The sequence below is a fragment of the Nelumbo nucifera genome, chromosome 5 (assembly GCF_055504915.1).
Source record: "Nelumbo nucifera cultivar China Antique chromosome 5, China Antique-T2T, whole genome shotgun sequence".
Classification (NCBI taxonomy): Eukaryota; Viridiplantae; Streptophyta; class Magnoliopsida; order Proteales; family Nelumbonaceae; genus Nelumbo; species Nelumbo nucifera.
The window spans coordinates 2,654,570-2,666,815 of NC_142653.1; the positions used below are offsets into that span (position 1 = coordinate 2,654,570).

The 12,246-nt window shown below is 38.8% G+C and overlaps 1 protein-coding gene across 1 annotated transcript; it reads left to right on the top strand.

Moving 5' to 3' along the window:
• The first annotated feature begins 281 nt into the window (after window positions 1–281).
• LOC104603709 (lysine histidine transporter-like 8) lies at window positions 282–3,008 on the top strand. Its single transcript, XM_010267806.3, has 5 exons — window positions 282–828; window positions 1,043–1,176; window positions 1,340–1,767; window positions 1,984–2,115; window positions 2,251–3,008. The coding sequence occupies exons 1-5, from the start codon at window positions 434–436 to the stop codon at window positions 2,737–2,739; spliced, it is 1,578 nt and encodes a 525-aa protein (XP_010266108.1). The 5' UTR covers window positions 282–433; the 3' UTR covers window positions 2,740–3,008.
• Window positions 3,009–12,246: the final 9,238 nt, after the last annotated feature.

The window sequence follows — 12,246 nt, forward strand, 5'->3', positions numbered from 1 at the left end:
TCTTAATTTTGATCTCTAAACGTTTTCTTTCAAAATGAGATGGCGGTCAACTGGTTTGGTGAGACGACACGATTGTTGTCATCCTTCCTCTACCCTCCTTAATCAAATTAATTCAGTAATCCCTGGCGGCCCTCAACATTTTCTTCCTTAATAATAATAAATTAACCAGCTGGTCAGCATTTCCACGTTAACACACCTACTGTTGTCTCTCTACTTCACCTTATAACGAATCATTGAATGTAACAGTCGTTACTTATATATATATCATCAAGTACTGCAACATACCGATCCAGGAGAGAGAGAGAGAGAGAGAGAGAGAAAGGGAGAGAGAGCTAGGAGAGAAGAGAACAAGATAGCTAATTTAGCTAGCTAGGAGGGGAATTAATAGCTAATAGCTAGCGCTAGCTATTGCTACAAGTTGAGCAATTAAGAGATGGGTGATGAGGTGATGGAAGTAAGATCTGTTCCCATAACACCGAGGAGGGGGGCTGGTGCAGGGCCAACTCCGCCCATCTCGGCTCCTCCCTCACAGTACCACTCTCCATCCTTGTCAAGATCCCCTCTCCTCTCATCTGTTGGTGTTGAGACAACAACAGAGTCGCACAAAACCAAGACCCCCAGACTCTCTCTAACTCCTCGCTTCATCACGCCTCTGGGTAGCCCCATAAGAAAGGCCCTTCACCTCACCAAGCTCGACCCTCAAGACGCCTGGCTTCCCATCACTGAATCAAGAAATGGAAACGCCTTCTATGCTGCCTTCCACGCTCTCACTTCCGGAATTGGAATTCAGGCCCTTGTTCTCCCCGTTGCCTTCACTGTCCTTGGCTGGTAAGTGCGGTAACACCCTCCCTATACCTTCACTCCATGCATTAATTGTCCAATCCGGGGAGACACCCGCCGGAATACATGCAATTGATATGAGATTTGAGAACTCATGATCACCATCAACAGAGCATGCATTCTCGAATCTCAGTACGATCATCACTAACTAACTAACATTAACAATATAATTAGTTCACTTGATTTTGATTGATGGCTGCAGGAGCTGGGGAGTAATAACTTTGACGTTGGCATTCATCTGGCAACTTTACACCCTCTGGATCCTGGTCCAACTCCATGAATCAGAATCTGGAACCCGCTATAACAGATACCTCCAACTGGTCAATGCAGCTTTTGGTAAGAGAACCAACGCCCCTTTCTCTCACCCTCTGTTCACTTATGTTGAGTACGTAGTACGTACTCGAGTGGGAGCAAATTCCATTAATTAAATTAATGTTTTTATCTAATGATGGATGGATGAAATCTTAATCCGACATGTACGTATACTACTACGTCTCAGGTGAAAGACTAGGGAAAATGCTAGCAGTATTTCCGATCATGTATCTGTCAGGGGGTACGTGTACCGCCTTGATCATCATCGGAGGTTCCACCATGAAGCTCTTCTTCCAGATCGTATGTGGAACCACATGCCATGCCAAGCCACTAACAACCGTAGAATGGTATCTGATCTTTACCTGTGCTGCCGTCCTTCTGTCTCAACTGCCCAACTTAAACTCCATTGCCGGCGTTTCGCTAATCGGTGCCATCACCGCCGTCGGCTATTGTACGTTGATATGGGTAGTATCCGTTGCCGAGGGCAGAATGCCGGGCGTTTCCTATGATCCCGTGAAGGCCAAATCTGATATTGCCAGGATTTTCGGGATATTTAATGCACTTGGGATTATTGCTTTTGCTTTCAGAGGCCACAATCTCATACTTGAGATACAGGTAATTAAGAGGATTGAAGATGTCATTAATCAATTCCTTTCCGGCTGGCTTTCCCTCGTGAGATGTCGATTGTCAAATATTGAGGCATGACTTTGACTGTTTGACAAATTGACTGGCCTTAAAATCGAAATCATGAACTTGCCGACGAAAAGCAAAACAGAAATACTGAAGTATTCATTCAAAATTCTAACGAGGGTGAAATGCTTTTGGTTGCAGGCCACAATGCCATCCAGCGAGAAGCATCCATCGCGAGTACCCATGTGGAGAGGAGTGAAGGCTGCATACGTACTCATTGCAATGTGCTTGTTCCCACTTGCAATAGGAGGCTACTGGGCTTACGGCCACATGGTAACCATTTGCTCATCAGATGAATTAATTGATTCAGATCATCATCACTATTAACGAACGAACTTGATATTTTTTAGTTTAATTTTATTGGGTGAAGAACAAAAACAAAAACAAAACTTACAAATTAATACGCAGATACCGGCAAATGGCGGGATGCTAACAGCTTTGTACGCATTCCACGGACGTGATGTTTCAAGGGCGGTGCTTGGCTTGACAAGTTTATTCGTTGTAATCAACGCAGTGAGCTCGTTCCAAATCTATGGAATGCCAATGTTCGACCATATAGAGTCTCAATACACAAGTAGGAAGAAGAAAGCAATGCCATGGTGGCTACGTGCAATTTCTCGAGCCATGTTCGGATTCGGATGCTTCTTCATAGCGGTGGCAATCCCCTTCTTGGGCAGCTTGGCAGGTCTCATCGGAGGGCTGGCTTTACCCGTCACCTTGGCTTACCCGTGTTTCATGTGGGTGATGATTAAGAAACCCAAGAGATTTAGTCAAATGTGGTGTCTCAATTGGGGTCTCGGCTTCTTGGGCATGGCTCTCAGTGCCATTTTGGTTGCTGCTGGACTGTGGAGTGTGATTCACACCGGTGTTAAAGTCAGCTTCTTCAATCCTCAATAGACAATAACCATATGTCTCCAAACCGTGCTGTTAATTCCGACAGCTGAAGCCTCAACGAAAAGGGAAATTTATTAGAAACAGTGAATATGCATGATTTATGAATTAATTCAATTGGATATCTTCTCTCTGGTTGCTCCTTAGTTGTGCATCGTTGTAACTATATATGATCTGCATTCTTACTTGATACAAATTTTGTACTTCTTCCCCTCACGATTATATTCACTGGTATCCAAAATAACTGCTGGTACAAAATCCGCATCACCTTCCTCTTACATCGATTCTCCATCTCTCATTTAAATTGGGGGTCACACATCATTTTTCCACTTAGCTCGATCACTTCTAAACAAAAAACCCTCCTATCTCCATTAATTTGTTTCATATATATAAGGTGGGTATTATATCTGTTAGTTATAACTAACAAATAAAGACACACACATATATACATATATATATATATATATATACATATATGCTCCGCCTATTTGCACAGTTGCACTTTCATGTATTTACATCAGCAAACAAACTGAACTTTATGGTTTAATCTAATTCATATACATCTCTTTCCTAGAACAGATGATTGATGACTAGCCAAAGTTTGAACGAGGACCAAAGACTAAAGATGGATTTCTCAAACAATGTTCCACAATTAAGACTCTAAGACCATTAAATTCCCATACCCACTTGGCTTAATCAACAACCAAAGTCGGTATCAATTAAGAGTCTAAGACCACAAAGAGTCCAACTAATCCAATATCTTATTATTAAATATTCAATTCAATGCACATTTTCAAAAGGAGGGAATGATTGTGGAGATTGGAGTCGCAAGAAGGTAGCGGTATCAAATTTGAAGATTAAACTGATAAGGTTACGGGATTGAGTAAAAACTTCAAATTTCAAGATTAATCTTCAAGGCCCAATAAAACTTCGACATATTTATAATCAGCCAGGCAGTAATTCCTATTAAGTAAACAGTTAGTTTTGATACAAATCCCATGCCGGATCAAAATGTTCTATATTGAATAATGAATATGACCATGTACAGTGCAAATACAAAGCACTTTTCCCAAATGGAAGAGTGAGCAGAATGGTTAATCATGGATGAGATCCTATACTGTTAGCTCCCTAACCTCCTGACCAACCAAATAAAATGAATGATCCTGATAGTCTCTTTTTCTTCTGTTCAGTGCTGGGCTCCATTAGTCTTCAACATAAATTCTCACTGCCAACTATGCCAATCAATATCAATGCTTTCAAACCACCATTCACCCCGGTCGAACCATTCAAACTGTCATCTAGTATCAATTCCAATCGGATTTATCCCAAGCCCAAATTTTGTGCAAAAACCATTGACTTCGTCAAAACCCGCTCAACATAGATGGTTGAACGATACCAGAATAACTTTGGCCCAGGTGGTTGAATGATGTCATTCCAAAGGGCCGTCAAAACAGGAATTGGGACATCTGGTCACGTTTAATGGCAAATAACCTTGTTAGAGGGTTTCAGATGAGGTAGGCACGAACTTGTAAAAACGTTCAATGAGCACTTAAAATTTTTTTTTACACCAATTTCTTAAAATACCCTCACCCCACCGTTCTAACTCGATTCCTGAAACTATTTTTTTTATCACAATGTATAGGCCAATCTAAAGGCACGATACGCAAATTCATTTTATCCTGTGTATTCATATTTTGAACCTTGTTTCTGATGCAATTAAAAATAGATTTTAATTTCATTCAAGTGAACTGTGTCAATTTCCACATACCTGATTAGCTCCCATCATTTGATAGGTCTGGATCTGGAATAGACTGCGTCGTCGGCCCAAACCCAACAAGACATGAAACTGAGGCAATATCATAAAAAGCTTGTCCCTCGACTCCCTCCTAAATATTATTTATAGCATATTGAGCTTTAGGGGATATTTGGTTCCGTTTACATTTATTGGCGTCAGTTCAACTTTTGGTTTAATAAACGTTTTTGGATTTGAAATAGTTGTTTGGTGAGAGTGTTTATTAAAAAAACGCTAATAAACGTTTCTTTATTGATTTTCGTGAAAAGATCCGTTGGGGGAAGCCAACGGCTGGCCATTTCACGAAATGCGTGTTGATGTGGCAATGACGTGTAATCCGATGTGGCGCACTTGGTTTTTGATCCGGTACATCACGGATCTACCATCATCCCACAAGAGAAAAAAAAAAAAAAAAAAAACAATTGAAGCCCTAACCATGACCAGAGGTACAGAGCTAGACGATGTAGACGATTGGTGGGGCAGGGGGAGTTCTTTCTTTTCACACCATTGACGCTAGCCATTGGACGCCGGTAAGACTTCATCGTTGACACTCCATTAATCCCCCCCCCCCTTGCCCTTGTCCTTGTCTCCATCGACCGACGTCTTCTACGAGGTACAACCTTCGGATTCCTCCTCTTTCCTCTGATCAAGCGAGTCGTTGAGATTCCACATGGTGTCTCCTCCATTGCCGTCTTCTTCTCCTTGTTCGTCTGTTGTGGTGGTCTCCAGAATATGGAAGATCCAAGCTGCTCCGACCTTTAACAAACTAGGATCATCGATCATCTCTCTCCATCAAGATTGGAATTTGGGTTGTTGTGGGCAAAAGATATCTTGCTTTCTTCCCACTCGATATACCGGCCAGACTTGAGAAAACAAACGTAAGAGAAGAGTTTCGATGCAAAAAGGCACTCCAAAACTGCTATTTCCCCCAAAGTGCCCAATACAGTATACACGAGGCTAGGACGAGAAAGCTTAGTTAAAAGCAACAACAATTGTTCTCTCTCTCTCTTGTTGGATTTTAATCTTATAAGAGATTAAATCCAATGGATTTGATTGGTCAATTACATGAGAAGTTGCACCTACACATTTGTTTGAAAAATTACTTTTCTCTTACAAAACTCAGTTTTGAACTTATCCCACATTGGAAAATTATAAGTTTTGTTTTCAGTATTTTAATAAAGCTGATTTACACTCCTTAGAAATAGTAGAGGAGAGTATGGAGGCTTGATACCGCGCAATGAGGCATTAGAGGTACACTTTGCTCATGAAGGGCGGCTTTGGTTTTGGTGTGATGCTGACTGTTGATCACCGTTGATGAGATCAACGGACACGATTCAATCGGGTGTGATCAAGAGGCACAATTCAAAAGTAACAGTCATTAACTATTAACTACCTTTTAAATAGTCGCAATGTTACTGTTCAATGTGCCTTCTCTGAACTAGCACCTCCCTTTTCTTCATACCTCTTCATAAACTATTTAAGGAGCATGAATCAAACTTCTAAAACACACATTTTTGAAATTCACTCTCTCTCTCTCTCTCTCTCTCAATCCGGTATGCTACAGTCTCACAGAAGGTTTCTTCAGAGACTCTTCAACTTTGCTGGTTGCAGATTTTCGCCCAAGGCTCTGTTGTATCTTGGGAACGAATTTTCCTGTAACCGAACAACAAACTCAGTGAAACTGAGTGGGGGCAAATAATGTTCTAAAGAGTGTCTTCAGATGTGCCTCAGAGCTTCTCCTCCAAAGTTTTCAGTGACCCCCATTTTCCAACAATTTTAGAACGTTATTCTGCAATGGAGACGGAAGCTAGCATGACTTTGATCAAAATGATGACCCAAGATCTTGTTCGATTGGACCAGTTCGATAGAGCAAACTTCAGCCGATGGCAAGACCAGATGATCTTCTTTCTGGCCACACTAAAACTGTACTATTTCCTGGATCCGAATTTGCAATCACTTCCTGAACCCACTGACAAAAACTTAGAAAAATTGAAGAAGGAAATAGCAAAACGAGAAGATGATTCACTTCTGTGCCGAGGACACAAACTGAAAGCCTTATCAGATTGGCTCTACAACTTCTACAAGGAACTTACATCCCCAAAAGAAATCTGGAAGGCTCTGGAATTCAAATACAAGGTGCAAGAAGCAGATATGAATAAGTATCTTATCGCAGAAAACTTTGACTTCACCATGAACGACCATAAACCCATACTGGAGCAGGTTCATGAACTATAGGTGATAGTCAACAAAATTCGATCCCTTGGTATCATCCTTCCTGAATCTTTCCAAGTGGGAGCAATTATTGCCAAACTACCACCCTCTTGGAAGGATTACAGGAAGAAACTTCTGCATAAGGGTGAAGAGCTTACCTTGGAGCAAATTCAACAACATTTTCATATTGAAGAAGAATCTCGAATTAGAGACAGTAAAGATAAGACCCTGGCCAGTATGCTGAACTCTAAGGTAAATTTTGTGGAAAATGGATCGAAGAAGACTAATCATACATTACAAGTAAAGAAGAAGGATGGGAACTTCAAGAAGGGATCCTACTATGTTTGTGGAAAGAATGGGCATTATGCCCAAATCTGCCGACATCAGAAAGGTGGAACCAAGCCCGCAAACATGGTGGAAGACAATCTGGTGGCCATGATTACTGAAATAAATATGGCAGAATCATCTTCTAGATGGTGGTTTGATTCAGGCGCCACAGTCCATGTTTGCAAGGACAAGTCCTTGTTCAAGACATATGAAGAAGTGACTGATGGCCAGGAGGTACAGATGGAAAACCAAACATGTGCCAAAGTTGTTAGAAGAGGTAATGTGGAATTGAACTTCACCTCCGGAAAGACACTGACTTTCTGAATGTTCTCCATGTTCCTAATATTAAAAAGAACTTGGTCTCAATAAACCTTGTCTGTAAGAGGGGATTCAAAGTTATTTTTGAATCCAACAAATTAATCATATCTAAGAATGAGATGTTTGTTGGAAAGGGATATAGTTGTAATGGTATGTTCAAATTAAGAATTAATGAAGGAAGAGTTTTTGCTTATATTGTTGATTATTTCTCTTTATGACATTATAGATTGGCACACTTGAATTTTAAATCCCTAAAGAACATGAGCAAACTCGGTATAATTGCTTATAGTAATGAATCAACTGAAAAATGTGAAATATGTGTAAAATCTAAAATGACTAAGAAACATTTCCCTAATGTTGAGAAAAATTTTCAACTTATAAAACTAATTCATTCTGACATCTGTGAACTCAATGGTGTATTAACCAGAGGAGGTAAGAGATACTTCATAACATTTATATATGACTTTTCTAGGTACACCTATGTCTACCTTATGAGAACTAAGGATGAAGCCTTTGACATGTTTAAACTGTATAAGACTGAAGTTGAAAATCAACTAGAAAAGAAAATTAAAATCCTTAGAAGTGATAGGGGTGTTGAATACTTTAAAAATGAGTTTAATTCTTTGTGTAAAGAATTTGGAATAATACATCAGTGTTTTGCTCCCTATACCCCTCAACAGAATGACCTAGCCGAAAGGAAAAATAGAACACTTACAGAAATGATAAACTGCATGTTGTTAAAAACTAATGCACCCTTAAACCTATGGGGGGAAGCACTCCTAACAGCCTGTCATCTACATAACAGAATTGTTTATAGAGTTAATAACAAATGTCCATATGAATTATGGACAAGAAGAAAGCCTAGTTTAGTATGACTAAAAGTGTGGGGGTGCTTAGCATATTATAGAGTTTCAGATCCTAAAAGAACCAAGTTAGAACTCAGAGCTAAGAGAAGTATGTTTGTTGGATATGCAGAACATAGTAAAGCCTATAAGCTTCTAGACTTAGAATCCAACATAATAATTGAAACTAGAGATGTTGAATTCTTTGAGAATAAACTGTGTTCTGAATCTACAGAAAATGAATCCACAAAAAATGATAGAGAACTTGAAAGAGAAACTCAGATATCAACAGTAACACCTACAATAGAACCTAGAAGAAGTCAAAGACAAAGAACAAATAAACACTTAGGTTCAGATTTTATCTCTACTCAATCAATTGTATTTTTTGTTGAGGCTGATAGAGAGAAGATTTTAAATAAGATACTCATTATCCAAAACATTGAAAATGATCCAAAAACCTACAATGAGGCCATGACATCTAGAGATGTTGCCTTTTGGAAGGAAGCTATAAATGATGAAATGGATTCAATAATGTCAAATAACACATGGGTACTAGTAGACCTACCTCCATAATCAAAACCAATCAAATGTAAATGGATGTTTAAAAGAAAATACAACACTAATGGAACTATACAAACTTTTAAGGCTAGATTGGTAGCAAAAGGATTCAGTCAAAAGGAAGGGATTGATTACTTTAACACCTATGCATCAATGGCTAGAATAACTTCTATTAGAACACTCATAGCATTAGCATCCATTTATCACTTATTTGTTCATCAAATGGATGTCAAAACTGCTTTCTTAAATGGTGATTTAAATGAAGAGGTTTATATGAAACAACCAGAAGGATTTGTTATTCTTAGAAATGAGAAGAAAGTCTGTAAACTGGTTAAATCATTATATGGATTGAAACAAGCACCTAAACAGTGGCATGAGAAATTTGATTCTTGCATTTTAGCTTTTGGTTTTAAACATAATAGTACAGATTGATGCATTTACTCAAAATTCACTGAAAATTATGGTGTAATTGTATGTCTTTATGTTGATGATATGCTTATTGTGGGTACAAATATGGTTGGCATAAATGAAACTAAAAACTACTTACCTTCGTCTTCAAGATGAAAGATTTAGGATAAGTAGATACCATCTTTGGAATAAAAGTTAAAAAGCACAGTAGGAGTTACATATTAAGCCAATCACATTATATTGAAAAAGTACTTGAGAAATTTAAGCATTTATGATTTAAAGAATATAGCACGCCATATGATTCTAGTATAGAGCTAGTAGAAAATACTGGTAGAGCAATTGCAAAACTTGAGTATGCTAGTGCAGTAGGAAGTTTGATGTATGTTATGCTTTGTACTAGACCTGATATTACATTTGCAATAAGTAAACTCAGTCGATTTACAAGTAATCCCCATGCAAAGCACTTGAAGGTAATTGAGAGAGTTCTTGGATATCTCAAGAGAACCTTGGAACTTAGCTTGTTTTACTGTGGTTATTCAGCTGTACTAGAAGGGTACATTGATGCAAGTTGGATTACTAGTAATGGAGATAACAAGTCCACCTCTGGATGGATTTTCGTCCTTGGTGGGGGTGCAATCTCTTGGGCATCCAAGAAACAAACTTGTATATCTCACTCGACCATGGAATCCGAATTCATAATCTTGGCGGCTGCTAGAAAAGTGGCTGAATGGATTAGGAATTTATTGTTGGATATAAAACTTTGGCCTAGTCCTATGCCTCCAATTTCCATTTACTGTGATAGTGAGGCAACTCTGTCAAGAGCCTACAGTGGTACCTACAATGGTAAGTCCAGACATATAAGTCAGAGATATGAATTTTTTAGGCAATTGATTCAAGATGGGGTCATCACTATAACCTATGTGAGGTTAAGTAAAAACTTGGTTGATCTTCTTACCAAGGGCTTGGTCAGAGAATTGGTAAGAACAACAACTAAAGAGATGGGATTAAAACACTTTACTTAGTCACCTATAATGGTAACCCGACCTGAAAATGTGAGGTTAAGTAAAAACTTGGTTGATCCTCTTACCAAGGGCTTGGTCAGAGAATTAGTAAGAATAACAATCAAAGAGATGGGATTAAAACCCTTTACTTAGTCACCTATAATGGTAACCCGACCTGAACTGAAAACTATCAGTATTGGGTTTAATGGGTAACAACAAGTTACAGCAATGTGACTGTTAGCACTGACATTGAGAAATTTCCCATCACAACATAAGCAGTGTTGTCCGTTATAATGAGAGGTTGAGTTAAACTCTTAATGAAGTTCTGAAATGTGTCAAATAACGGAACACATAGTGGAACTTCACCTATGTGAACATAGAAGTGGTGTTGCTTCTCATGAGAGTTTGGGTTTGCTCTCGGGATTGTTCATGAAACCAGGAAATAAGCACATGGTCATAACAGTGCTGAGCAAAACTTGAAACTCTTGCAGAGACTGGACATTTTTGTGTGTATGGGTATCTCTGGTCTGTCTTGAGAGTAATTGGTTTAAGGTCTTACCACCAATAACTTTGACAAAGCTTTGAGATATCTATACTAACAAAAGGTTTAAGTTGATAAACACATTTTGTATGCATAACTGTGTCATAGTAGTTTGGATTGAGAGAGAACTATGTAATTGATCAATCAATGTGGGGGATTGTTGGGTTTTAATCTCATAAGAGATTAAATCCAATGGGTTTGATTGGTCAGTTACATGTGAAGTTGCACCTGCACACTTGTTTGGAAAATTAGCCTTTCTCTTACAAAACCCAGTTTTGAACTTGTCCCACATTGGAAACTTATAAGCTTTGTTTTCAATATTTTAATAGGAGCTGATTTACACTCCTTAGAAATAGTAGAGGAGAGTATAGAGGTTTGATACCGCGCAACGCGTGTGCGTGCGTGTGTGCGCCGCAATGAGGCACTTTAGAGACGCACTTTGCTCGCACTTCACACGCACCCGCATGGTTCGCGAAGGGCAGCTTTGGTTTTGATGCAATGCTGATCGTTGATCACCGTTGATGAGATCAATTGACACGATTCGATCGGGTGTGATCAAGAGGCACAATTCAAAGTTAACAGTCATTAACTATTAACTACCTTTTAAACGGTCAAATTGTGACTATTCAAGGTGCCTTCTGTGAACCAACACCTACCTTTTCTTCATACATTTTCATAAACTATATAAGGAGCATGAATCAGACTTATCAAACACACATTTTTCGAAATACACTTTCTCTCTCTCTCTCTCTGTCGGAGATTCTTCAACTTTGCTGGTTGCAGATTCTCGTCCAAGGCTCTATTGTATCCTGTGAACGAATTTGCCTATAACCCAACAACAAACTTAATGAAACTGAGTGGGGGGTAAATAACGTTCTAAAGATAGTGTCTTCAGACGCGCCTCAGAACTTCTCCTCCAAAGTTTTTAGTGACCCCATTTTCCAACATCTCTCTCTCTCTCTCTTCTATCCCTAGTTTCAATCATTCATATTCATAGACCCCCTATCACCCATCAACAACCCCCCAACCCAAAGACTTTAACTGATTACTCGTCACTCTCTCTCTCTCTGTTAATTTCTCTCTTTAGACTTATACTAGTTAATTTCTCTCTTTACACTTATACTAGTTAACTTCTCCATTACTTGTAGTGAAGCTAGAGGGGAAAAATCAAGAGTGGAAAAAAGAGAACCATCTCTTTCTTGGTTATATTGTCCCCACATTATTAAAAAGCATCCTCTCTCTCTCTCTCTTTCTCTCTCATTATGATTATCCACTAATAAAAAGTCCAGACACTACTAATTACTTGCTTATTTCTTCTATTTACTTATAGTCATTGGTTATCGTTTCTCAGAGAGAGAGAGAGACTCATATATCCACCGATGTGGGTTATATCATATTTTTGCCGTTGGATCTAAAAATCAGTCTTTAATTATAAGTACATGTAATTTAGACCATTGGATTAAGTAATAAATCTTATACCCAAAGTGTAATACCCATATAACTGTTTCTTGAAAC

What these genes read in the sequence shown, in the direction of transcription:
- LOC104603709 (XM_010267806.3), top strand. Translation starts at nt 434, where the DNA reads ATGGGTGATGAGGTGATGGAAGTAAGATCTGTTCCCATAACACCGAGG. An exon ending in ATCTCATACTTGAGATACAG is followed by an intron (nt 1,768 to 1,983) that starts GTAATTAAGAGG and finishes TTTTGGTTGCAG; the next exon opens with GCCACAATGCCATCCAGCGA. An exon ending in ACTGGGCTTACGGCCACATG is followed by an intron (nt 2,116 to 2,250) that starts GTAACCATTTGC and finishes ATTAATACGCAG; the next exon opens with ATACCGGCAAATGGCGGGAT.